Genomic DNA, 27,404 nt, shown 5'->3' on the forward strand with positions numbered 1-27,404 from the left:
CTCTCTTTTTTTAAAAGAAAAATTTCTTTACTTAAATACCAATAGTGCAAAAGATAAAGCTAATGCCAACACTCAGAAGTTACCAATATTAGCATTAGGTTAATTTTGTGAGGAAGATACAATTATTATCTCTATTTTACAGATGAAGAAACAGGCAGAAATGGGTTAAGCAACTTGGGGTAGGTCACTAAGCGCAAGAAACAATGGAGGTATTATTTCTCTTTCTTTCTAAACAAATACAATTGACCTTTACTTTCTAAACTTATTTTTATTTATTTATTTATTTATTTTAGGACAGTCTCACTTTGTCGCCTGGGGTAGAGTGCTGTGGGGTCACAGCTCACAGCAACCTCAAACTCTTGGGCTTGAGCGATTCTCTTGCCTTAGTCTCCCAAGTAGTTGGGACTACAGGCTCCCAGCACAACCCCCTGGGCTACTTATGTTTATTTTTTAAGTTTTTATTATTATTTTTTTTTTGAGTGCTGCCTTTATCTTGCAAGGAATTGATGTCCAATCAGGAGGTTTTCTCTTAATGGAAGATAAAGTGAGGACAGTCTTTTGCTTAAAACTAAGGAATTAGTGTTTAGGAATTGGGAGACTTGGAAAGACACCATATGGCTGCAGTCAAACTGGAAAGTTATTTGGCTAAAAAGTTTTCACTGATTTTGGAAAAAACAGATTTAGAAGAAATGTGAGGAAATGCTCTCACCCTCCCCCCCCACCAGCATTTTGGCTATAATCAAGAACAAATTTAAAAAAGTAAGCACGTATGAAAAAAAGTAAGCAGTGACTTCATTTCTGGATTTTTCTTCTGAATACTTTTTTTGAAACTAAATTATAGTAATCATCCCTATCCCCTGTTTTTCTGGAGAAAACAACGTGATTGCTTTGCCACTAATGCTTAACACTGGACTCTTGCGTAAGTAGGTGTCAGAACTACATATGAATCAAGAAAGAAAGGAGAGGAATAGCTGAGTAGAAGGTAGGTTGTCCTGGGAAATAATAATAAATTAGTTTTCAACAAAAGAGGTAAGAAAGTATACAAATGATTCTGAAATGGTTCTGAAATTTTATATTATTATTATTATTATTTTTTGAAGCAGAGTCTTACTATGTCGCCCTCAGTAAAGTGCCTGGCTCACAGCAACCTCAAACTCTTGGGTTTAAGCAATTCTCTTGCCTCAGCCTCCCAAGTAGCTGGGACTATAGGCGCCCCCCACAAAACCTGGCTATTTTGTTGTTGTAGTTGTCGTTGTTTACCAGGCCCAGGCTGGGTTTGAACCCGCCAGCCCCAGTATATGTGGCTGGTGCCCTAACCACTGAGCTACAGACCCTGAGCCAGTTCTGAAATTTTAATTACACATCATGAATATTCATTAGAGAGGAAAGAATTAAGTAAAGGCTTATAAGGGTAGCTTTCTGCTACTTCAAATCTAATCTGACTTTAAAGGAATTATGAGATTTGGAGCAGGTTTTTAATGATTACAAATCAGAAATTGCAATAAGTATTTTTGGACATTACAGTGAAGTGTAGAAAACCTGAGAATAAGCTGTATTTTGTTGATGCAGTTATTCTGATAAAATAGACTAAACTTCTAAAACTATAATAACCTTCATTTAACCTCTAAAACTTCTAAAACTGTAATAACTTTTTCATCTAACCTCTTCCCAGGATGAAGAACAGTTCCTAATGTACTGAACTATTTCTGGTGCCCTAGTTTATGATGGAAAAATTGGTTCAATATTTCTCACACTGGTGGATGGCTATAGTAGTTATATGAGAATTGTGAGAACAAAACACTGCTGAATGTTTATTGATGACGTGGCACATTGATGATATGGTTGTTTATTGATGATGGTGGCTTCTCTTAAGTCAGCCTTATGCAGCTAATTGCAAAAGTTGTCTCTGTGGTTTCTAACCCTTTAAGCAGCTCAGTCATTCTCAAATGTTAATATGTATAAGAATTATCTACAAGAACACAGTAAGTAAAGCAAGCAGACAGTCCTCAGAATGGGAGAAGATATTTGCAGGTTATGTCTCTGACAAAGGTTTTTTTTTTTTTTTTTTTGTGGTTTTTGGCCAGGGCTGGGTTTGAACCCGCCACCTCCGGCATATGGGACCAGCGCCCTACTCCTTGAGCCACAGGCGCCGACCCCTGACAAAGGTTTTATAACCAGAATCCACAAAGAACTCAAACATATTAGCAAGAAAAGAACAAGTGATCCCATCTCAGGCTGGAGAAGGAACTTGAAGAGAAAATTCTTTGAAGAAGACAGGCACACGGCCTACAGACATGAAAAAATGCTCATCATTCTTAATCATCAGAGAAATGCAAATCAAAACTACTTTGAGATATCATCTAACTCCAGTAAGATTAGCCCATATCACAAAATCCCAAGACCAGAGATGTTGGCGTGGATGTGGAGAAAAGGGAACACTTCTACACTGCTGGTGGGAATGCAAATTAATACATTCCTTTTGGAAAGATGTTTGGAGAACACTTACAGATCTAAAAATAGACCTGTCATTCAATCCTATAATTCTTCTACTAGGTATATACCCAGAAGACCAAAAATCACATTTAACAAAGATATTTGTACCAGAATGTTTATTGCAGCCTAATTCATAATTGCTAAGTCATGAAAAAAGCCCAAGTACCCATCCATCCACAAATGGATTTATAAACCGTGGTATATGTACACCATGGAATATTATGCAGCCTTAAAGAAAGATGGAGACTTTACCTCTTTCATGTTTACATGGATGGAGCTGGAACATATTCTTCTTAGTAAAGTATCTCAAGAATGGAAGAAAAAGTATCCAATGTACTCAGCCCTACTATGAAACTAATTTATGGCTTTCATAGGAAAGCTATAACCCAGTTATAACCTAAGAATATGGGAAAGGGGAAGAGGGAGGGGAGGGGAGGGGGGAAGCTGGGCAGAGGGAGGGTGATTGGTGGGATTACCCCTGTGGTGCATCTTACAAGGGTACATGTGAAACTTAGTAAATGTAGAATATAAATGTCTTAACACAATAACTAAGAAAATGTCAGGAAGGCTACGTTAACCAGTGTGATGAAAATATGTCAAATGGTATATAAAACCAGTGTATGATTGGTGATTGGTACAATCATGATTGGTACAATCATGCCCCATGATTGTATTAATGTACACAGCTATGATTTAATAATAATAAAAAAAGAATTATCTAGAAGAAATTGTTTAAAACATAGTGTCAGATCTGGTGTGCTGGCTCACATCTGTAATCCTAGTACTCTTGGGGGCAGCGCTGGTTGCTCAGTGAATAGGGTGCCAGCCACATGCACCAAAGCTGGTGGGTTTGAACCCAGCCTGGGCCTGCTAAAACTAAAAATAACCAGGCATTGTTGCAGGCGCCTGTAGTCCCAGCTAATCCAGAGGCTGAGGCAAGAGAATCTCTTGAGCCCAAGAGTTTGAGGTTGCTGTGAGCTGCGACCACACACTCTTCCAAGGGCAACAAAGTGAGACTCTGTCTCAATTAAAAATAAAAAAAATCCTTGCACTCTTGGGAGGCTGAGGCAGGACAATTGCTTGGGCTCAGGAGTTTGCGACCAGCCTGAGAAAGAGTGAAACCCTGTCTCTACTAAAAATAGAAAAAACGTAACTGGGTGTTGTGGTGCAGGCCTGTAGTCACAGGTGTTTGGGAGGCTGAGCCCTGGAGTGTGAGTTTTCTGTGAGCTATGATGACACCACCAGCACTCTAGCCTAGGGCAACAGAGTGAGAGACTCTGTGTCAAAAAAAAAAAAAGTCAGAGCTGAGGTGTCTCATGCCTGTAATCCTAGCGCTCTGGGAGGCTGAAGCGGGTGGATCACTTAGCTCAGGAGTTTGAGACCAGCAGGAGCAAGAGTGAGACACTGTCTCTACTAAAAATGAAAAGCTGAGGCCAGAGGATCACTTAAACCTAGGTTTGAGGTCTCTGTGAGCTATGACACCACCACACTCTACCGAGGGTGACAGAATCAGACTCTGTCTCAAAAAAAAAAAAAAATTTTTTTTTTTTTAAATGCAGAGTCCTAAGTCCTATACCTCTTGCCTCCAGAGCTTTTGTTGCTGTTGATTGGATACTGGGCTCAGAAATTGACACTTCAGCTCGGCTCAGTGGCACAGGCCTATGATTCCAGCAGTTTGGGAGGCCAAGGTAGGTGGATCAACTGACCTCTGGAGTTGAAGACCAGGAGACCTGCTTGAGCAACAGCTAGTCCAGGTCTCTACTAAAAATGGAAAAATTAGCCGGGTACTGTGGTGGGTACATGTAGTTTCAGCTACTCAGGAGGCTGAGGTAAGAGGATCGCTTGAGGCTCAGCACCCGTAGCACAGTGGTTACAGTGCCCGGCCACATACACTGAGGCTGGCGAGTTTGAACCCAGCCTGGACCAGCTAAACAACAATGACAACTGCAAGAAAAAAATACCTGGGTGTTGTGATGGGCACCTGTAGTCCCAGCTACTTGGGAGGCTCAGGCAAGAGAATCACTTAAGCCCCAGAGTTAGAGGTTGCTGTGAGCTGTGACGCCATGGCACTCTATCCAGGGTGACATAGTGAGACTCTGTATCAAAAAAAAAGAGGATCACTTGAGCCCAAGAGTTTGATGTTGCTGTGAGCTATAATGATGCCACAGTACTCTACCCAGGGTGACAGAGAGAGACTCTGTCTCAAAAAATAAAAATAAAGGGTGGCGCCTGTGGCTCAAAGGGGTAGGGCGCCAGCCCCATATGCTGGAGATGGCGGGTTCAAACCCAGCCCCGGCCAAAAACTGAAAAAAAAATAAAAATAAAAATAAAAATAAAAAAAGAAATTGAAATTTTAAGAACCATTCCAAATGAGAAACATAGCTTAACCTATTCATTTTGTCCCTTTTCTCTCTGTTTTTAAAGATCTACTACAATAGAATTTCTTTTGTCTTAAAGTCTCTGAGTTCTTTTTTCCTTGGTCACAATCTTATGCTTCATTTGCTTTAAATTTTAATGAATTCAGTCATCTGATTAAATGTTTTTCAGTTTTCTACTGTGTGCCACGCGCTGTGGTAGGCATTAGGAGTTACAGCAGTGAGCTTCTCTCTAGTGGTGGACAAAGAGACATTTTAAACCTTAACTGAGATAAGTAATATTAAGGAAAAGTTCAAAGGGGAGAAGGAATCTTGCAGTGTGGAGATAAATGAAGGACAACTGAATGGGAACAGGTAAAATCTATTGATTCAGAACTTGCAATAGGAAGGGAGTAAGCCACCTCTTCTTAGCTTTTGCCAGAGATCAAAGGCATGCAGAAGAGTGGGAAAGACTTGTAGTAGAAAAATGAGAAGGCCTCAATAGGCCCTGATTGGAGGCTGTTGAATGAGGAAGCTTGTACGCAGGCTAACGAGGACGGGACTTAGAGTGTGGTTGGTTAAGGGCATGTACATATTAGGGCCACTCTGGTTGGTCCTGAGTTGGAAGTGGGGACAAAAATTAGGTACACTGCCAGTTATTAATCAAATTCTACATTTTGTGCTACTTATTACAAGGGTTATTGCTTGTCCTCCTGAATTGTTGCTAGGGTTAGCAGTCTTACTTTCTGTAGGTCTGACTTGTAGCAGGCCGGCTTCCCAGACTGGTTACTGTGGATAATGGCTTGGTTTTCTGGGAAGGTTGCCTTAGATTGTGGATCAGCGTTTACACATAAACATACACACTTACATATGAATGATCTCCTTTGCATATTTAGTTTCTGGGCAGGTAGAGGAAAGTTAGTTCAAGGCCTTGTTGCTGGAGGAAGTTGGTCTTGTTGGAGAATTGGAAGGTCAGTACAGCCAATGCACAGAGCATAGGGAGTGAGTGTGCTGGACAGGGTTGTGGGGAATATAATGTAGGGTTATATTCATATATAATATAATGTAGGTATCAGTGTGAGGAAGGAGAATGAACGTGGATGGGAATGGTGGGGAATGAGGAAATAAAACACACAAGAGACAAGATGGGATCGGAAGGACTAGAGCAGCTAAGACTGCAGCCAGCACTGAACCATGGAAACAGCTTTATTTTTATTTATTTTGTTGTTATTATTTTTTTAGAGACAGAGTCTCACTTTGTCGCCCTTGGTAGAGTGCTGTGGTGTCACAGCTCACAGCAACCTCCAACTCTTGGGCTCAAGCGATTCTCTTGTCTCAGCCTCCCAAGTAGTTGGGGCCACAGGTGCCCAGCACAATGCCCGGCTATTTTTTGTTGCAGTTTGGCTGGGGGTGGGGTGGGGTGGTGGTAGTGGTTTGAACCCGCCACCCTTGGTGTATGGGGCTGGCCCCCTACTCACTGAGCCACAGGTGCTTCCCGGAAACAGCTTTATTATATGGTATCTAAACAAGGTCACTTATCTTAACAAAGTTGCTTACCAGAGGGAAATTAGGTGAAGGAATATTTTTATCTGTACAAGATTTTACCAGGTAGAAAAAAGGAGGAAGAGGGCGGCGCCTGTGGCTCAGTGAATAGGGCGCCGGCCCCATATGCCGAGGGTGGCGGGTTCAAACCCAGCCAGAGGGAAATTAGGTGAAGGAATATTTTTATCTGTACAAGATTTTACCAGGTAGAAAAAAGGAGGAAGAGGGCGGCGCCTGTGGCTCAGTGAATAGGGCGCTGGCCCCATATGCCGAGGGTGGCGGGTTCAAACCCAGCCCCGGCCAAACTGTAACAAAAAAATAGCCGGGCGTTGGGGCGGGCGCCTGTAGTCCCAGCTGCTAGGGAGGCTGAGGCAGGAGAATCGCGTAAGCCCAGGAGTTAGAGGTTGCTGTGAGCCGTGTGATGCCACGGCACTCTACCCGAGGGCGGTACAGTGAGAGTCTGTCTCTACAAAAAAAAAAAAAGAAAGAAAAAGGAAAAAGGGGGAAGTTACTGGATAAGCAAAAAGAAACTTTATCAAAAGCAATTTTCTTTTTTTGACATGATTCTAGCACATGGGGTAAAGATTAACTTTAGGGAGGAAAAGCTACATGCTTTCCAGCAAAAGATAAAAGGGAAAGTATGCAGGGGCTGCGTGATTTCTGGCGGAGGAAAAAAGAATGTTGTTCTAGGAGGAGAAGCAACTGGGGTCATTCCTTGAATGTCTCCCAGGCTGTGGGGGCCTTGCCACACCTCATAGCCCACATTCCACAGGTATAAGGCAGAAAAGGAATGTTGAGAGAGCTTGAGTGCAGCCATTTTGGCCGATACCAGACCCTAACCAGCTTCAACAAAGAAGTCGCAAGCATGTTGCCAGCCCGGGACCACCGGAGGGTGGATGAATTACTAAGGTGGATGCCTTACAGACTGTTTGCACTTAGCCTTTCTGTGATAGCAGTTTATGATTAACCTTTGTGGCCTGACCATAAGTCAGGGATGTTCACATATGGCTATTTCTTACTGTTTTTTTTTGACATTTAACAATGTTACCATTGCCCCATAAGGGACTCCCCTCCTGCTGGAGAAATGACCCTTATTCTGTCTGTGGAGTAGGCTCTGTTGTCTCTCAAACTTTTTGTCTCTAGTTAGGTTGCTCCTGAATTCTTTCTGTCTCAAAGCTAAGAACTCACTTGGGTGAGTTCAGGGGGCCACCTTGTGTTCATTGGGACATCCTACATATACTCATGGAGTTAATGTTTATGGAGCATCTATAATTATGTGCCAGGGTGCTGTTGATACCTTCCAACCAAAGACCACTGGAACTCTCCTATAATTGTATGGTGGGGAAATGGGGAATGTTTCAGTAAGAGAGTGTTAGAACTAACTTATTTATTATAGGATTTAATCTTTGTTAGGTGATTTAAGGAAAATGGAGCTTTGCTATTAGGAAATGGGGGTAATTCTGAGGAGTCTTGTTTCTGGTTAAATTTTTGAGGCCTAATCACAGGCAATTATGGAGGCTTTACTTGGCAGCTTCACAGAGGAAAGCTGCTTTCCTCTCCTCACATCAGACTTGATGTATTAGTACACTGGAGTTTCTGAAGTGAATTGTTCCTGAAAACTCCCCACTGGGCCCTGACCACATTAGAAAAACGAGGACAAGTTGTTGAGGAAAAGAAAAGAGGAGTTTGTTAATTTTCCAGCAAATGAGGAGTATGTCAGACTCCTGTTTTAAAGTAACCATTGTCCTACTCATAATCAAAAATACAGAGCTTTTAAAGGGAGAGTTTTCAGGTTCAGGGTACTGTTGTTTACCTACAGATAATGGTTCTGGTCATCCCATCTTCAGGGAAGACAGTTTCTTGATCTCTGCCTATCAGGACCTTCTTCCTAGATAATTCCATTGAGCCATCTCTTCTGGTACAAAGAACAAAGGACACTTCTCTCCCACTCCCGACCACTGGCTTGAGGCAGGGGGATATAGGTTTTAATTTTCAAAAAAGGGTGCAGGGTTTTAAAGAGACATAAAACATTTTTACCCTTTTGCAGGCCATTCCCTCTGTTACAGGATTGCAGTCAGGGATATCGTGTGTCCCTCCACCCCCAGATGCTTTTGCATAGTTACATCTCTAGTCCAGGTGCCTTCATTTGAATGTCTGTTTACTGGGAACCTTCCCTTTCTTAGTACTTCACCATTACATAGAGGTAAATGGAAGGGGCAGTATTTGTCAATCCTATCTCTAGATTTAGAGTTTTACTTATACAATAAGTAAGTGATAAAAAGCTTCACTGTTCATTTCTATTTTGGCTTCATTGGCTATTCCTGCACTTGGCAGCTCAGCACTAAATCCAGCTTATCCATGTGCTTGACTAATTTTATGATTAGGTATCTTAATTCTTTTAAATTTTTCATTTATTTACTTTTATTTTTTATTTCAGAATGTAATAGGTGTACAAATGTTTCAGTTACATGCATTACTTTTGTACAGTTTGAGGCAAGGTTGTAATTGTCTCCAGATAGTGTGCATTGTGTGAGTTTATCCATCTTAGAGTAGGATTTCCCTTCCTTCTTATGTAGCTTCAAGTAATTCTTATGTTCTTTACAAGTTAGATAAATAATAGATAAAAAGAAAAAAAATGCTGCTAGTAGATAACTGTGTTTTATTTCTTTGGGCCATTATAAACGGTTTAAGAGTAAATCAAAGAATGTTATTTGTTTATTTTAATTAAATGAACTCTTACTAATAATTCTGGGATTGGTCAGAGTGGCAGAATGAGGAGGTATTGGATTTGTACCATTGTTGGGGCACTCTGTAGAATAGAAACAATTGTTATTTGAACAAGAGTTAGAAATTTTAATGTCTAGTCTTGTCAGCATTTAAAGGGAAAAGACAGGTATGAAATGAAAACTCAATGTTACAGGTTTTAAATGGGCATTAGCACCCTGACCTTGGGTATGCCTCTTAACCTTTCTTATCCTCATTTGTCGTGTATGAGGATTAGACAAAATGATCCTTAATGTCTATTTGAATTTAGAAATCTATAATTTCCTTCCTTTCTTCCTTCGAGATAGTCTTGCTTTGTCACCCATGGTGGAGTGCAGTGGCACGGTCATAGCTCACTGCTGCTTTGAAATCCTGGGCTCAGGAGATCCTCCTGAGTTGGTAGGATTACAGGTGTGAGCCACCACACTCAGCTAGAATTCTATAATTTTCTTTCCTTTTTAAAAATTGATTTTCTAATAAAAAATTGATTTTCTTTTGTATATATTCATAGGGTACAAGTACAATTTTGCTACATTGATACATTGCATTGTGGTGAAGTCAGAGCCTTCATTGCAGCTATTATTAGAGCAATGTACCTTTTCATGTGTGATTTGTTACTGTATTTATTTATTATTGTATTTAATATAATCATAATTGACAACCCAAAATAAGTGACTGAGGCAAAGCTCTCAATCAATGGAGGCTTATTAAGCCAGTTTGAGGATATGCCCATGAAAACCACAAACCACATATTAATCTGTGATTTTTTTTTTTTTTTTGGCCAAGGATTTGGGAATTTAAGTAATGAAGAGGGAAAGGGCACAAAGAAAGAAAAAGGAAGAGTGGGGATGGGAATCGAGGCAAATGGTTGAAATCTCTGTGAGGCCCAGGAAGTCTATATTTTAGATATGATGAGGAGAATGTTTGAAGAGAGAAAACAAAGGATGAATCAATTATGCACATGTCCCTGGGTAAGTCAAAGAATGGTTGATCTTGTCTCTGTTCTTCATCTGGGAAGATAAACTTGTAATCAACATTATTTATATGGAATCAGACACTAGTTTTTGGAGCTATACTAGGCCTGTAGACCTATTAAGCTTTTCATGTTCTTGTTTATGGGAGGCCTGTAAGGAATTTCCTTATAAATAATGTGGGGTCAGTCCTTACAGATGCCTGAGGTCTTTTACCCTTTCATGGAGATCTGAATAATTTGTGATGTTCAAGCCTCTTGAACTTTATTTATTTATTATTTTTGAGACCGAGTCTCAACTTTGTCACCATCTGTAGAGTGCTCACAGCTCACAGCAACTTCAAACTCTTGAGCTCAGGCAATCCTTTTGCCTCAGCCTCCCACGTAGCTGGAACTACAGGTGCCTGCTACAGTCATACAAACACCTGGCTATTTTTTAGAGACAGGGTCTTATTCTTGCTCAGGCTGGTCTCAAACTTCTGAGCTCCAGCAATCCACCCATCTCTGCCTCCCAGAGCACTAGGATTACAGGTGTGAGCCACTGCCCTTGGCCCTAAGCCTCTTGAACTTTCTTTTTGCGTAAGGACAACTCCTGCAAAGAAGGGTCCTGAGATTTTTTAGTTTCCTTTACATACTTATTGTTAGTTCAGAGTAGACTACCAGACAGATATTACACCCTATATATTAACTTGACACTGAACATTCAAAATAAGAACATGAGTATTGCTTTTTCTAGTGACTACTCCAAAAATAGTTGGCCAGTGCCTTATTCTCTGTTACCATTTGAAAAAATGGAAGAGAATCCACGTTAGAAAAAACTGCAAGTGCTTCATTAATACTAAAAAACAAGAGTAAACTGGGCTGGGCGCGGTGGCTCATGCCTGTAATCCCAGCACTTGGAAGGCCAATGTGGGTGGATTGCTTGAGCTCACAGGTTTGAGACCAGCCTGAGCCAGAGTGAGACCCTGTCTCTAAAAATAGCTCCGTGTTGTGGTGGGCACCTATAGTCCCAGCTACTTGGGAGGCTAAGACAAGAGTATTGCTTAAGCCCAGGAGTTTGAGGTTGCTGTGAATTATGATGCCAGAGCACTCTATGCAGGGTGACAAAGTGAGACTGTTTCAAAAAAAAGAGAGAGAGAGAGAGAGAGAGAAAACCCAGACAAAAGTAGAGAGAAAGCTCCATCTGGTGGTTAACATATAAAATTCCAAGTTGACATTACCATAAACTTCACCTGTGTAGTACCAGAATCTCTAGTATAGAAATATCTATGGGTTATGAAGTAGGAAGGAAATTACCGACTGTTATGTATTAACTAATATTTAAGGTAATTAATGGTGGAAAACAAAATCTTTCACAGGGTGTTTAAAATACCCCAAGATAGTTCCCTGGAAAAAAATGTCCCAAGGTCTAATATCTTTGAGAAAAAGTCTTAAATCCCATCTCAAACATTCACAATGGGTATTCTCATCCTAAAACCCCTAACAAAGTCTAGAGATCAACTTTATATACTTTAACTTGTTATTTTCTGAGTTTATATAGAACTTTTCCTTCTCTCTCTCTTTTTTTTTTTTTTTTTTGCAGTTTCTGGCTGGGGCTGGGTTTGAACCCGTCACCTCCGGCATATGGGGCTGGTGCCCCATTCCTTTGAGCCATAGGCACCACCCTCCTTTTCTCTTTTTAAAATCTCTGGTGTTTAGAGAAATGCCAGTATGAGGAAGTAGTGCTATTTGAGACTTTGGCTTTTAAAAAAGACCATTTGGGCCAGGCATGGTGGCTTCAAGAAAATTTTTTTTTTCAAGCTGTCACCCTGGGTAGAGTGCAGTGGCATAGCTTACAGCAACATCCAACTCTTGGGCTCAAGTGATCCTCTTGCCTCAGATTTTCTATTTTTAGTAGAGACGGGGGTCTTGCTCTTGCTTAGGCTGGTCTCGAACTTCTGAGCTCAATAAATTCACCTGCCTCAGCCTCCCAGAGTGCTAGGATTACAGATGTGAGCCATGGCGCCTGGCCAGCTTCAAGAATTTTTCTTTTCTTTTGAGACAAGGTCTTGCTCTGTTGTCCAGGCTGGAGTGCAGAGTCACAAGTGTAGGTTGCTGTGTCCACTCTAGGCTCAAGTGATCCTCTCACCTCAGCCTCTTAAGTAGCTAGGATTATAGGCACAAGCCACTGTGCCTGTCTTCTCCCCAAATTCATATTCTAACACCATAGGCAATGGTGTTAGTAGGTAAGGCCTGTGGGAGGGATTAGGGCATTCGTGCATGGGATTAGTGCTTCTATAAAGGAGGCCCCAGAGAGCTAGCTAGCCCCTTGCACCATGTGAGAACAGAGCTATAAACCAGCAGCTATGAACCAGAAAATGGTTCTCATCAGACACCATATTTACTGGCTTCTTGATCTGTAACTTCTCAGCCTCCAGAACAAGAAGAAAAACATTTCTGTTGTTTATAAGCTACCCTGTTGATGGTATTGTTACAGCAGCCTAAAGGTGCAAAGACATGTATCTTTTTGTTCTACTCATTCTTAATTTTTGTTTATTTTGGGGTGTTCTTATTCCACCTTTTGTAACATTGCCTCTGCTGTTTACCTGCTGTACTCAGTTAAATATCTTTGTTCCCCCCTACTCCCCCCCAACCCTTTGCGCCAGGCATGGTGGCTTCAAGAAATATTTTTTGAGACTTTTTTTGAAAAAAATCCTTTTTAAAGTAGCACCCTGAATCCACTTTATTTGGAGGCCTATCCTGAATATTGATTTTTGATTTCCTGTTCCCTCTTCAGGATTGTATTAGCATTTAACAAGCAAACTCATCCTCTTCCACCTTCCAAAACAACCTTAGCATATATATTATAGAAATGAAAATGATGCTATCTAATTTCTCATGAACTTACATAGGCTTTGAAGAGCAAGTATTTGATTTTTCCCCCCCTATTCCATAAAATGCTGATAGGGCTAATAAGCTTTTTAGGATTTTAGGTGCTGTCATACCTAGAATTCCAAGAGCAACATCCACTGAAGGTTAAGCTTGCCTGAGACCACCACCTCCAGTGTCTTTCCAACCTGTTGCTGTGTCCACTGTGTCATTTTGCTCAGTCCTTTTCTTGGAAAGAGAAACAAACACATTAAGATTAGCCAAAAATTGCATGTGTTGTAGGTAGGGATTGGTGTCTGGGTGCTGCCTCTCCGCCGGGTGCCCTCGCGTCTCCCCCTGGCGTCCCCCACTACCCCGCCCAGCTCTCGGGTCCTCCCTTAAGCTCTGGTGTCTATCGCCCCACCCCTAGCTCTGTCCCCGCCCCTCTCCCCCTCATGCCCCGCCCCAGCTCTGTCCCCGCCCCTTCCCCACCCCTCCCCTTCTCTCCCTCCCTCCCTTCCCTTTCACGCCCCTCCCCCTCCCCTTGACGTGGCAGAGGCGGCACCAGCCATGTTGGCCGGGCCGAGGTCCTCGCTGAGGCCGGGGGCGGGGCGTGGCCGGCTCTGATTTCGGTGCCACGGCCTGCTCCTGCTCGGCGGAGGGGACGGATTCTGTAAGGCGAGGCGACAGGCTCAGATCTCGCAAGGGAGGCACTTAGGTAAGGACGGACTTCGGGGCCGCCTCCGGTCCGCTTCCTGAGGGGCTGCGGGCGCCCAGCGGGAAGCGGGGGCGGGCTGGAGGGCCGGGGTCTTGCGGTGGTCCCGGCTCTGCCCTCTCGGTGCCCCGGGACAGGCGAGGCGCTCCGGAGGCTGTGGCCCCGTGCGGTCCGGCGCGGGGAGCGTTGAGAGCCGACCATGTCGCCTCCTCCCTCACCGCCCTCTCTCCGCTGTATCTCGGGGCCTGGGGCCCGGCCCCTCATCCAGTTCTCCTGAATTATGTGGAAGGATGAGAGTTGGGTGACAAACAGGCTGTTGGAGCATCTCGCCTAGCGCCCACCCCGCCTCCTGGGCGACCCAGCTTCTCCACCCCGGCCCATTATCGCTTCGAGGCACTCGGGCTTCTTGGTTCATTCCCTGCATATCTGGAGTGCCCTAGACTTTGAACTGAAGTGACTTGTCACCCGTAATTCGGCCTTGGGAGTTAAAGGGGTAAAGATAAAAGTGCTAGGTAGAGCTAATGTCTTGGGCCTTGATTACAAATAGAATTCAGACAGGACCAATCTTGTTCCATTGGTTTCTGCCGTACTGTTTTCCCCTTTTGGTGGGAGAGGTACTACCTAAGAGAATGAATCTAATGTAATCACCGGAGCAGGACCTGTTTCTCCTGGACTTCTCGACCTTTAACCCTAAAGCCATGGATAACTAGCCAAATTAACTTGGCAAAAAAGTTGTAGATTTGAATATAAATGCACATTCCTCCTTTTTTCTCTTTCTTTTCCAGTAGTGTAATACCGTTTTGGAAGTCCAACAACCATTTTTAATTGACTCATGGAGTTTTAGAATTAGATGGGACCTTGTTGTTTTCTGATTCAAATCTCTCAGCTTATGATCAGTAAGTTGAAGATGGGAAAGGTAAACTGTCCAAGATTATAAAGTTAATCTGCAGAAGTAATTGAAGAGGAGTTCATTGAGGATTTTACAGTTGAAAAATAGGAGAGGCAAATTTGTTTTGTAACATATATCTGGTTAGAAGGAACTCAAGTTTTACTAGCAATTTTGTATGCTTTTCAATTAGGTAATGTATAAATAGTCCTAAACTGGAATATTGAAAAACTGTCATAATGTGGGCACGTATTTTATATACTACGTTAAAGTGATGTAGTGCCTTGCTTCTTTGCTGTTAGTTCTACCATGAGAAATTATTTCACTAAACTAATTCCGTAAAAACTCCAGTGGTCCTGATGATAAAAAGTAGCTCTGGGCGGCACCTGTGGCTCAAGGAGTAGGGCGCCGGTCCCATATGCCGGAGGTGGCGGGTTCAAACCCAGCCCCGGCCAAAAACCACAAAAAAAAAAAAAAAAAAAAAAAAAAGTAGCTCTGACAGATTAGATTAGAAACTGAACTGAAAAAAAAAGAAAATGAATTGAAAAATGGGACAATTCTTTAGAATCACTTAAAAAAAAAAGACTGTTAAATCTGCATTCTAATATAGTATGTTAATATTTATTTGGTTTGATGCTTTTATGCAAACATATGTTAATATTAGATGGGAGAGTGCTTGCCAAATCATGCCATTATTGGAAAAGCTAGTTTGTAAAAGGACTTTATTTCACATAATGCCATTGTTAAACATGGGACCAAGCCTGGTAGGTAGCAATGCGTTTAACAATGGCATTTGTACTCAAATTAGCGATTTTAGGATTGCACCATTTCTACTTTGGAAAGATGAAGTCAGGGAGATGTGCATGGCCAAGTATTTGGACCAATTAAGAAGAAGCTTTCTTAAAGATACTGCTGGAAGGTGAGAATGTAAGAGATAGAATGGGTGTGATTTAGCAAGCAAATATGATGTTAAGAGCAGAGAGATTGAGAGAAAAAGATGTGAGGAAGGGGAGGGGCATGGTGCTCAAATATCAATTAGATAATATTTAGTATCTCTTAATAAAAAGTAAAGATGTAGAGTTACATCCAGCCTGTTAACCTGTTGTAGAAACAAACCTGACTGTTGGCCTGTGTGTGTGAATGTTTTCCTACTAAGACTTCTTGAAGCTTTCTCGAATAAGGGTCCATAATGGTCCTAAGTCAGTGCTTCTTAGGGCATCTTTATACTCTCAGTGAGGATCCAAAGGGGAAAATACCTTAATAGAAGTCAGGTAACTTTTTCATTTACTTCTGCTTTCTATTGTATGCTAAGTATTGTTTTGGTTGAATTGTAGCAAGGAAATCTGACCTCATATAGATATGTAGTTGGAAAAAGAAGAGAGATTTTAATAGCTTTTTCAGATACTTGTGCATATTCTTCTTTGATACTACACCAAACTACATAGAGTTTAATTAAGAAATTAAAAGTGAATTGCAGGTGGAGCATGATGGTTTATACCTGTAATGCTAGCACTCTGGGAGGCCCAGGTGGGAGGATCACTTGAGCTCAGGAGTTCCATACCAGCTTGAGCCAAGAGTGAGACCCTATCTCTACTAAAAATAGAAAAATTAGCCGGGGCTCCAAGCCCGTTGCTCAGTGGTTAGGGCGCTGGCCACATGCACTGGGACTGCTGGGTTTGAACCTGGCCCAGGCCTGCTAAACAACAACAACTATAACAAAAAAATAGCTGGGTGTTGTGGTAGACGCCTGTAGTCCCAGCTACTTGGGAGGCTGAGGCAAGAGAATTGCTTAAGCCTAGGTGTTGGAGGTTGCTGTGAGCTGTGATGCCATGGCACTCCACCGAGGGTGACAGAGTGATACTCTGTCTTCAGAAAAAAAGAAAAATTAGCTGGGTAAAGTGGCACAAGACTGTAGTTCCAGCTGCTTGGATGGTTGAGGCAAAAGGATCAATGTAGCCCAGGATTTTGAGGTTACAGTGAGCTATGATGACACCCATTTCATTCTACCCAGGCAAGAGAGTGAGACACTGTCTCAAAAAAAGAAAAAAAAGTTAATTGCAATGTGGAATTTGAAGCCTTAGAAGTGAACTGTTTGTACTCTTGTTACATTAAAACCTATGGGTCTATCCTATACTTTGAATGGATCATCTACCCATGCATGATATTTTTTTTTTTTTTTTTTGTAGAGACAGAGTCTCACTGTACCGCCCTCGGGTAGAGTGCCGTGGCGTCACACAGCTCACAGCAACCTCTTAACTCTTGGGCTTACGCGATTCTCTTGCCTCAGCCTCCCGAGCAGCTGGGACTACAGGCGCCCGCCACAACGCCCGGCTATTTTTTGGTTGCAGTTTGGCCGGGGCTGGGTTTGAACCCGCCACCCTCGGCATATGGGGCTGGCGCCCTACTCACTGAGCCACAGGCGCCGCCCACCATGCATGATATTTTAACATTATGAATTGGCCATTTGGGAAATACTGCCTCACAGAGGAATATATATCTTCCAAATGTTGACATGCTTCATTATACAATACCAAAAAAATCACATTAATACCAACAGTGATCTCATCAGAAAAATCTTTACATATTAGGGATCTGTCAAGCTCACAGTAGTAGATACAAGGTTTCAAAAATTTTATCATTGGCAATAAATACTATCAGTTGTTTCCAGTAAAGTGACAGGTTAATTTTTTTCATTTTGAGAAAATGACTTCAAAATACCTACTACTGGTTATATACTATACTGGGAGAATTGAGAAAATAATCACTCAAAACATGTTTTGTTTTGTGTTTCAGATGAACAACCATGATTGGCATAGTTACCTTTGAAAATCCATGATTGATTGATTGATTTCCTTCCTTGTTTTCTTTCTTTTTTTTTTTTGAGACAGGGTCTCTGTTGCCTGGACTAGAGTGTAGTGACATAATCATAGCTCACTGCAACCTCCAACTCCTGGGCTCCAATGATTCTCCTGCCTCAGCCTTCTAAGTAGCTAGGACTATAGGTGTGTGCTGCCCTGCCTGGTAGTTTTTCAGTTTATTTTATTTTATTTTAATTTAATTTTTTTTTATTGTAGTTATTGTTTAGCAGGCCCAGGCTGGGCACAAACCCTTCAGCCCTGGTGTATGTGGCTGGCGCCATAACTGCTGAGATACAGGCACAGAGCCAGTTTTTCAATTTTTAGTAGAGGTGGGTAGGGGCAAGTAGAGGGGTGGGGGTGGGTTCTCCCTGGCCTCAAGAGATCCTTCTAGCTTGGCTTCCCAAAGTGCTGGGATTGAGTCACTATGCCTGGACAAAATCTCTTTTGGTAAGGATGAAATTCTCTAGTTGTCTCTACGATTCTAGTATGAAAGAAAGAAATACAATCTTTTTTTTTTTTTTTTGAGACAGAGTCTCACTGTGTCGCCCTCAGTTGAGTACTGTAACGTCACAGCTCACAGCAACCTCAAACTTGGGCTTAAGCAATTCTCTTGCCTCATTCACCCAAGTAGTTGGGACTACAGGCACCCACCACAATTTTTTTTTGTTGTAGTTTTCATTGTTTAGCAGGCTGGAGCCAGGTTTGAACCCGCCAGCCTCAGTGTATATGGCCAGCGCCCTAATCACTGAACTATGGGCGCTGAGCTGTTTGCTTTCATTTTTCTTTTCTTTCTTTCTTTTTTTTTTTTTTTTTAGAGACAGAGTCTCAGTTTATCACCCCCAGTAGAGTGCTGTGGCATCACAGCTTACAGCAACCTCCAACTCCTGGGCTTAGGCGATTCTGGCCTCAGCCTCCCAAGTAGCTGGGACTACAGGCACCCACGACAATACCCGGCTATTTTTTTTGTTGTTGCAGTTTGGCCCGGACTGGGTTCCAACCTGCCACCCTTGGTATATGGGACTGGCGCCCTACCCACTGAGCCACAGATGCCGCCCTCATTTTTATTTTCTTTATTTTAAAGAAGAGAAAATTCTTAGTTGTTTGGAATACTTAGGTTTGTTAAGCTTTACTTTCTGTAATTTGTCTTATCAAAATCTTATTTGAAAAATTTTCTAAAATAAAATTGTTATATGTAACATGTTTTTTCCAAATAATACCTCTCTTTCCCTCACTTATATTTTATTTTGTTTATTTTTTTGAGACAGAGTATGACTTTGTTGCTCCCTTCTCCCTGTAAGAGTACCCTGGAATCATAGCTCACACCTCAGACTCTAGGGCTCAAGCAGTTCTTCTGCCTCAGCCTCATAAGTAGCTGGGACTACAGGCACCCAATCCAATGCCCACCTATTTTTAGAGATGGGGGTCTCAGTTTAGCTCAGGGGGTCTTGAGCTCATGAGCTCAGGTGATCCGCTTGCCTTGGCTTCTCAGGGTGCTGGGACTTCACTTATATTTTAGAATTATTTTCTCATCCTCCTATTCTGAGCAATTTTCTTTTTTTTTTTTTAATTTGGCCGGGGCTGGGTTTGAACCCGCCACCTCCGGCATATGGGACCGGCACCCTACCCGCTGAGCCACAGGCGCCGCCCCTGAGCAATTTTCATATCCATGTTGGGTTTTGTGCTGCTCTGGTTTCATAATTCTTCAGTTGTTTAACTTTATTTTTAGTTTTTTTTTTTTTTTTTTTTTCTGTAGAGACAGAGTCTCACTGTACCGCCCTCGGGTAGAGTGCCGTGGCGTCACACGGCTCACAGCAACTTCTAACTCTTGGGCTACGCGATTCTCTTGCCTCAGCCTCCCAAGCAGCTGGGACTACAGGCGCCCGCCACAACGCCTGGCTATTTTTTGTTGCAGTTTGGCCGGGGCTGGGTTTGAACCCGCCACCCTCGTTATATGGGGCCGGCGCCCTACTCACTGAGCCACAGGCACTGCCCTATTTTTAGTTTTTAAGAGAGAAGTTCTCCCTTTGTTGCCCAGGCTGGAATGCAGTGCCACAGTCATAGCTCACTACCTCATTGTACCCTTGAACTTGGGAGCTCAAGCATCCTTATACCTTGGCCTCCCAAAGTACTGGCATTACAGGTGCAAGCCACCATACCTGGCCTCTTCAGTTATTTTAACTTGATATCTTTTTTTTTTTTTTGTAGAGACAGAGTCTCACTGTACTGCCCTTGGTAGAGTGCCGTGGCGTCACACGGCTCACAGCAACCTCTAACTCTTGGGCTTATGCGATTCTCTTGCCTCAGCCTCCCAAGCAGCTGGGACTACAGGCACCCGCCACAACGCCCGGCTATTTTTTTTGTTGTTGTTGCACTTTGGCCGGGGCTGGGTTTGAACCCGCCACCCTCGGCATATGGGGCCGGCGCCCTACTCACTGAGCCACAGGCGTCGCCCTTAACTTGATATCTTTCATGTCTGCCACACAGCACTTGAAACTATCTTCCCCCGCCTTTAAATTCTTCAACTTCTTTCTTTTACTAACCACTGTGGGAGTTTGACAGCAGGAGAGAGAATTGCTGACTAGGTAGAAATCTGGCGTCTTGGGTGGTACCTGTGGCTCAGTGGATAGGGCACTGGTCCCATATACTGAGGGTGCCGGATTCCAACCCAGCCCCCGCCAAACTGCAACAAAAAAATAGCCAGGCATTGTGGCGGGTGCCTGTAGTCCCAGCTACTTGGGAGGCTGAGGCCAGAGAATTGCCTAAGCCCAGGACTTGGAGGTTGCTGTGAGCGGTGACGCCATGGCATTCTACTGAGGGCTATAAAAAGTGAAACTCTGTCTCTAAAAAAAAAAGAAAGAAAAGAAATCTGGTGTCTTTGATAGACAATAACATGAAGAAATGCTTAGATAGGAGACGCCAGAGTGGCATCTTCTACCCTCAGCAGTAAACTTAAATTATTATATTGAAATTATATCTCGGGCAGTGCCTGTAGCTCAGTGGGTAGGGCACTGGCTCCATATACTGAGGGTGGTGGGTTCAAACCAGGCCCCGGCCAAACTGCATCAAAAAATAGCCGGGTGTTGTGGCGGGTGCCTGTAGTCCCAGCTACTCGGGAGGCTGAGGCAAGAGAATCACCTAAGCCCAGGAGTTGGAGGTTACTGTGAGCTGTGTGAAGCCACGGCACTCTACCGAGGGCAACAGCATGAGACTGTCTCAAAAAAAAAAAAAAAAAAAGAAATCATGTCTCAAATTAAACTTTAAAATACTCTCATAAGCTGGAATGTTAAAAATATTCTGAATAAAGTTTCTGCAAAATAAGTTAAACTGTATAGAAATTGTGGGGAAACATTTATCAGGCATTTTATTAATTGTGCTACAGATATCCTGTATTTGAAAAATAAAAAAATTACCTGTCTAAAGGAGAAGTACCCTGTTTTAGGAAAATGTTTTTGTTATGCACCACTAAACGTTCTCTTCCAAAACGTTTAGCGGAAACTTGTATTCTGGATAGAAAACCATATAAGTTTTAGCATTTTATGATTTCGAAATCTGTTTATTAGACTCATGTAACTTAAAAATGCTGATATAGAAAACACAAGACTTAGGGTGGCACCTGTGGCTCAGGGAGTAGGGCGCTGGTCCCATATACCGAGGGTGGCAGGTTCAAACCCGACCCTGGTCAAAACTGCAAAATAAATAAATAAATAAATAAAAATTAAAAAAAGAAAACACAAGATCTAGATTTTTCCCCCTATTTTTGTCTGTTTTCCTATGAAGCTTTAAATAAATAGGATACTTAATATTTTTTGCCATAGTTTTTTTTTTTTTTTTTTTTTTTAGAGACAAAGTCTTATGTTGTTGCCCTCGGTAGAGTGCTATGGCATCACAGCTCACAGCAACCTCTAGCTTTTGGGCTTAGGCGATTCACTTGCCTCAGCCTCCCAGTACCTGGGACTACAGGCACCTGCCACAACGCCCGGATATTTTTTTGTTGCAGTTTGGCTGGGGCTGGGTTTAAACCCGCCACCCTCTGTATATGGGGCGGGTGCCCTACTCACTGAGACACAGGCGCCGCCCCATAGTTTTTGAAAAGTGAATAAAAAAGTATAAAATACCTCTTGGTGGACTTAATGGGCATTGGGTTCTGTATAGCCATTAATTATTTTGTTATGTAAGTGGGGCTATTGTTTGCTAATATTTTTCTGAAATATTTTCATTTGGTAGTGCTTTCCAATGTATTAATATTACTGAATGTGGGAAAAATATATTAGTTGTAATTTTCTTAAGTGAATCCTAGATTTTTAAATATCTGTTAATTTTGGTACAGAAATAGGAATCAAGGTCCACAATGACAACCTATTTGGAATTCATCCAACAAAATGAAGAACGAGATGGAGTCCGATTTAGTTGGAATGTTTGGCCATCAAGTCGACTGGAAGCTACAAGAATGGTTGTTCCTGTGGCAGCTCTCTTTACACCACTGAAGGAGAGACCTGATCTACCACCTATCCAATATGAGCCTGTTCTGTGCAGTAGGACCACTTGTCGTGCAGTTTTGAATCCTTTATGGTAATTAAAATGCCTGGGAAAAATCACTGTGGCAATATAATTAAAAAATGTAGTATCTTTCTTGCTCATTTGTATAAAAACGGCTTTGTTTTTGTTCATGGTTATTTTTTCAAATTATGACAAGGAAATTAAAACTGTAAAATTTTAGGATCAGGGGTGGCGCCTGTGGCTCAGTGAGTAGGGCGCTGGCCCCATATACCGAGGGTGGCGGGTTCAAACCCAGCCCCGGCCAAACTGCAACAAAAAAATAGCCGGGCGTTGTGGCATGTGCCTGTAGTCCCAGCTGCTTGGGAGGTTGAGGCAAGAGAATCACGTAAGCCCAAGAGCTGGAGGTTGCTGTGAGCCATGTGATGCCACGGCACTCTACCCAGGGCGGTAAAGTGAGACTCTGTCTCTACAAAAAAAAAAAAAAAAAAATTTTAGGATCATTCTAGCTATAGTGAGTTGATAATGTAAAGACACCAAATGTACAAGTGTCACTGTAAAAGCCATTAGATCTTTTTAGATGGCAGTGCTGGCTCTGGTTTTTTTATTTTTTTTGAGACAGGGTCTCAAGCTGTTGCCCTGGGTAGAGTGCGGTGGTGTCACAGCTCACAGCAACCTCCAACTCTTGGGCTCAAGCGATTCTCTTGCCTCAGCCTCCTGAATAGCTAGGACTACAGGCACCTGCCACAAGGCCCGGCCATTTTTTTTTTTTCAGAGACAAGGTCTTGCTCTGGCTCAGGCTAGTCTCAAGCCTGTGAGCCCAGGCAATCTACCTGCTTCTGCCTCCCAAGTGCTGGGATTACAGGCATGAGCCACCATACCCAGCAGTATCAAGCCATGTTGTGTTATTAGAAAAGTCATAATTGAATGCAATGGTGTTGGAAAAATGTGATTTCTTTTTGCTTACACCAAAATTTCAGAAATTATCTATTTTTCCTCTTTCCATTTCTTCTCCCTCCATCCAGTGCACTAGCAATATGATCGATCTACTTTTTTTTTTTTTTTTTTTTTTTTGTAGAGACAGAGTCTCACTTTATGGCCCTTGGTAGAGTGCCGTGGCATCACACAGCTCACAGCAACCTCCAGCTCCTGGGCTTAAGCGATTCTCTTGCCTCAGCCTCCCGAGTAGCTGGGACCACAGGCGCCCGCCACAGCACCCGGCTATTTTTTTGTTGCAGTTTGGCCGGGGCTGGGTTTGAACCCGCCACCCTCAGCATATGGGGCCGGCGCCCTACTCACTGAGCCACAGGCGCCGCCCTACTTTTTTTTTTTTGAGACAGAGTCTCATTTTGTCGCCCTTGGTAGAGTGCTGTGGCATCACAGCTCACAGCAACCTCCAGCTCTTGGGCTTAGGCGATTCTCTTGCCTCAGCCTCCTGAGTACCTGAGACTACAGGCGCCCGTCACAACGCCTGGCTATTTTTTTGTTGCAGTTTGGCTGTGACCAGGTTCGAACCCGCCACCCTTGGTATATGGGGCTGGCGCCCTACTCACTGAGCTACAGGCACCGCCCGATCGATCTATTTTTAGCACATTGTAGATTCTGTCTCTTACACATAGAACATCTCTTCTAGTACACCCTGCTTTAGAAACCACCAGTTTTTCCTGGGCAATTTCAATATCCTCCTACCTGGACTCCCTATTTCTACTCTCAGCTTTCCACCCAGGAGCTAGAGTTTTATGAATGGAAATCAGATTGTTAAAATCCTCCAATAGCTTCTTAAGCTTGGAATGAAAAATCCAAACCTTTTATCTTGTAAAGCCCTAAGTGATCGAGTCTCTGTATTTCTGCCTTTTTGTGTCATTCATTTTTCTTATTCTCATCCACATAATACCTTAACTTTGTTGCCCTCTTTCTAATCCTTAAACATACCAAACTTACTCCTTCCTTGGACCTTGTACAAGCTGTGCATTCTGCCTGGTGGCTGTGATTTTCCTGTGGCTGGTTCCTTTTCATTCAGGTCATATTTCAATTGTCTACTTCAGGAGATTTTCCTTTAAAGTAGTCCTTTCAAATGCATTCTCACATCCTGTTTTGTTTTCTTTAATCTTTGTTACCACTATCTAAAAGTATTTTCTAGTTTGTGCATCTGCTTGTCTTTTATCGCTTTCTCTTTTGAACTGCAAACTCTGTGAGAAAGGAACTTTTCTGTCTTGTTTGCTGCTGTATCACCACACCTAAATTAATGGTTGGTACATATTAAGCAAATGTTTTCTAGATCTGAGTGTAGATGTTACTGAAGTCATTTAAGAAAAAGTAGGATTATCATAATTGATATTTGCTGTATATGAAAAGTTATTGTATATTCACCATTTAGGTGAACTTGTATTTATTGAAAGTATGAATCAGAGAGGCTGGGCATGGTCCCTCACACCTGTAATCCTAGCACTCAGGGAGGCTGAGGTGGATGGATTGCCTGAGCGCAGGAGTTTAAGAATGAGACCCCATCTTTAAAAAAATAGCCGGGCATTGTGGTGGGCACCTGTAGTCCCAACTACTTAGGAGGCTGAGGCAAGAGAATCACTTGAGCCTAAGAGTTTGAGGTTGTTGTGAGCTATGACACCATGGCACTCTACTGAGGGCGACAAAATGAGACTCTTGTCTCAAAAAAAAAAAAAAAAGATTAATTAGGTATTGGTAATGTCTAAGAAACATGGCTTTTAAAGATCACTTTGGGTTGGGCGCTGTGGCTCACGCCAATAATCCTAGCACTCTGAGAGGCTGAGGTGGGTGGATTGCTTGACCATCCTGAACTAAGGCCCTGTCTCTACTAAAAATAGAAAAACTAGCTGGGTGTAGTGGTGGGTGCCTATAGTCCCAGCTACTCCGAAGGCTGAGGCAAGAGTTTGAGGTTGCTGTGAGCTAAGATGCCATGGCACTCTACTTAGGGTGATAGAGTGAGACTCTGTCTAAAACAATCAATTTGTATATCAATTTTAAGGCTTTCATGTTTAAGGAAGAAATTAAGTTTATTGGCACTAGAATTCTTATAGAATTGAACTGAAAACGTGAGCTAATGTATGTTTTCGTCTCTTAAAACAGTCAAGTGGATTATCGAGCAAAACTCTGGGCTTGCAACTTTTGTTATCAAAGGAATCAGGTAAGAAAACCCCTATTGCAAATGTTAATGTTCTGTATAACTAGTCATATAGAAAAGTGCATATTTGAAAAGATATGCAAAATAATTATTTTTAGTTTAATGCTTTATTACTCTTTATGGCAAATGATTTCTTAAAAACTTTTTTTTTTTATCTGTAGTTTCCACCTACTTATGCCGGTATATCTGAACTCAATCAACCTGCTGAACTTTTACCTCAGTTTTCTAGCATCGAATATGTAGTTCTGGTAAGAACATAAGTGCAATATTTAAGAAAGCTTTAAATATCCGGTAATTTACTTTATACTAAAATAATTGTTAAATTGAGATGGCTTAAAAAGCATCATCCTTAATTCCCACATTGATTCCATGGAGCGTTTCAAACATAAGAACTATCAAGATCAGCTTGAGCAAGGTAATTTCTCTGTTGTAGCTCTTTGATAGGTTGCCAGGATGCTGGATAGGGTGATGTGATTTTCTATATTAAATAAAATATCAGTCTTGCTTTATAGTTGGAAGGTCAGTTTATAAATTCTTAGTCAATATCATGCTGGAAAGTGCCCATGTAGCCCAAGTCTAATGATCTAATTAATGTAAATATTCTTGCATTTGTCTTTGTTAGGAAAGTCATTTTTCTTCTCTCTAAGCAGCTTCATATAATTGTTCAGTTAAACGTGGCCGTAATAATATCTGTCATGAATGTTTAGAGGAAACAGAATTTTGGTTCACTTGAGCTGTTTAGTCATTTGTCCACTCTGTCTGGTTTCCCAGTTCTCTGAAAATCCAATTCACGTTTAGATAATTATTTCATAAAAATCACCTAACTTTGTTTTAAAATTTTATAGTTGTTATTTACTTTTATCCTATTTATTTATTTTTAGAGACAGGGTCATGTCTGTTCCCCAGGCTGATAGTGATGTGATCTAATTTAAACTCCAGGGCTCAAGGCATTGTCTGGCTTTAGCCTCCTACAGTCATGCGCCACCATGCCTGGCTAAGTTTTCTTTTGGTAGAGATGAGGTCTCACTGTGTTGCTCAGGCTTGTCTTACATTCTTAGAACCTCAAGTGGTCTTCTTGGCTTGGCCTCCCAAAATGATGGGATTAAAGGCATGAGCCACCATGTTTAGTTTATTTTCTTACTTCATTTTATTTTATTTTTGAGATAGAATCTTACTCTGTTGCCCAGGCTAGAGTGCTGTGGCGTCAGCCTAGCTCACTGCAACCTCTAAGTCCTGGGCTCCAGGGATCCTCCTGCCTCAGCTTCCCAAGTGTATTTCCTTGTTTTAAAATTAATAAATACTCGGTATAAGAAATACAACCTTATGCAGTTAAATAAAGTAGTGAAAGTGAAAGTTCTGTGTAACTTTACACCATGTTTTTATTTTTTTTCAGTTTTGGCCAGGGCTGGGTTTGAACCCGCCACCTCCAGCATGTGGCGCCAGCGCCCTAGTCCTTTGAGCCACAGGTGCCGCCCTACACAATGTTTTTTTTTTTTTTTTGTTGTTGTTGCAGTTTTTGGCTGGGCCTGGGTTTGAACCTGCTACCTCCAGCATATGGGGCCAGCGCCCTACTCATTGAGCCACAGGTGCCGCCCCCTACACAATGTTTTTAAACTTAATTTTTCACTCAGTAATGACATATCTTAGAAGCTCTCCATGACAGCACATGTGTAATCTGTTTTACTTCTGAAATGGCTTTATTAGGATTTCATTGTATATGTTATTTAATTAGTTTTATATTGACTTTTATGTATTGTATTTAAATGTTAATAACTTTAAAAATAACTTCAGTTTTTCCTATTATGGCAAATCTTTTTAAAGCGTGGTCCTCAGATGCCTTTGATATTTCTCTATGTGGTTGATACGTGCATGGAAGATGAAGATTTACAGGCCTTAAAAGAATCCATGCAGATGTCATTAAGTCTTCTACCACCTACAGCTTTGGTTGGACTTATTACTTTTGGGAGAATGGTGCAGGTTCATGAACTTGGATGTGAAGGCATTTCAAAAAGCTATGTCTTCAGAGGAACAAAAGATCTCTCTGCAAAACAATTGCAGGTAAACAACAGGAATGGTAGTTTGAACTGATCTGTGAATATCACTTTGTATATGTTGATAAATGCTTCTGCGTTTGTTTCTGGGTAGTATTTTTTCTTCTCTCTAAACAACTGACTAATATAATTGTATCACAGGCTTTCATTTAGTGTTGGCATCAGTTTTCTTTTGTGTGCCTGAAATTGTTTTCATATAGATTGAAGACCCTTCACTTTTAATTTTAAAATTTAAAGTGAAACTGAAGCTGTTTTACTAGAGATTTGCAGGGCT

General features: G+C 41.9%; 1 protein-coding gene across 2 annotated transcripts in view; it reads left to right on the plus strand.

The window, feature by feature from the left end:
- Positions 1-13,518: 13,518 nt before the first annotated feature.
- The window catches only part of SEC23A (SEC23 homolog A, COPII coat complex component), a 67,153-nt gene continuing 53,267 nt past the window's right edge, over positions 13,519-27,404 (plus strand). The window contains exons 1-5 of one of the 2 annotated variants that reach the window (XM_053594101.1): positions 13,519-13,687; positions 21,756-21,997; positions 25,025-25,082; positions 25,241-25,327; positions 26,901-27,137. In XM_053594101.1, the coding sequence (XP_053450076.1) occupies positions 21,777-21,997; positions 25,025-25,082; positions 25,241-25,327; positions 26,901-27,137 (603 nt within the window). In that variant the 5' untranslated portion in view covers positions 13,519-13,687; positions 21,756-21,776. Of the gene's footprint in view, positions 13,688-14,502; positions 14,581-21,755; positions 21,998-25,024; positions 25,083-25,240; positions 25,328-26,900; positions 27,138-27,404 lie in introns of those variants that run through there. The other variant, XM_053594102.1, reaches the window with a different exon arrangement.

The sequence above is a fragment of the Nycticebus coucang genome, chromosome 6 (assembly GCF_027406575.1).
Source record: "Nycticebus coucang isolate mNycCou1 chromosome 6, mNycCou1.pri, whole genome shotgun sequence".
Lineage (NCBI taxonomy): Eukaryota > Metazoa > Chordata > Mammalia > Primates > Lorisidae > Nycticebus > Nycticebus coucang.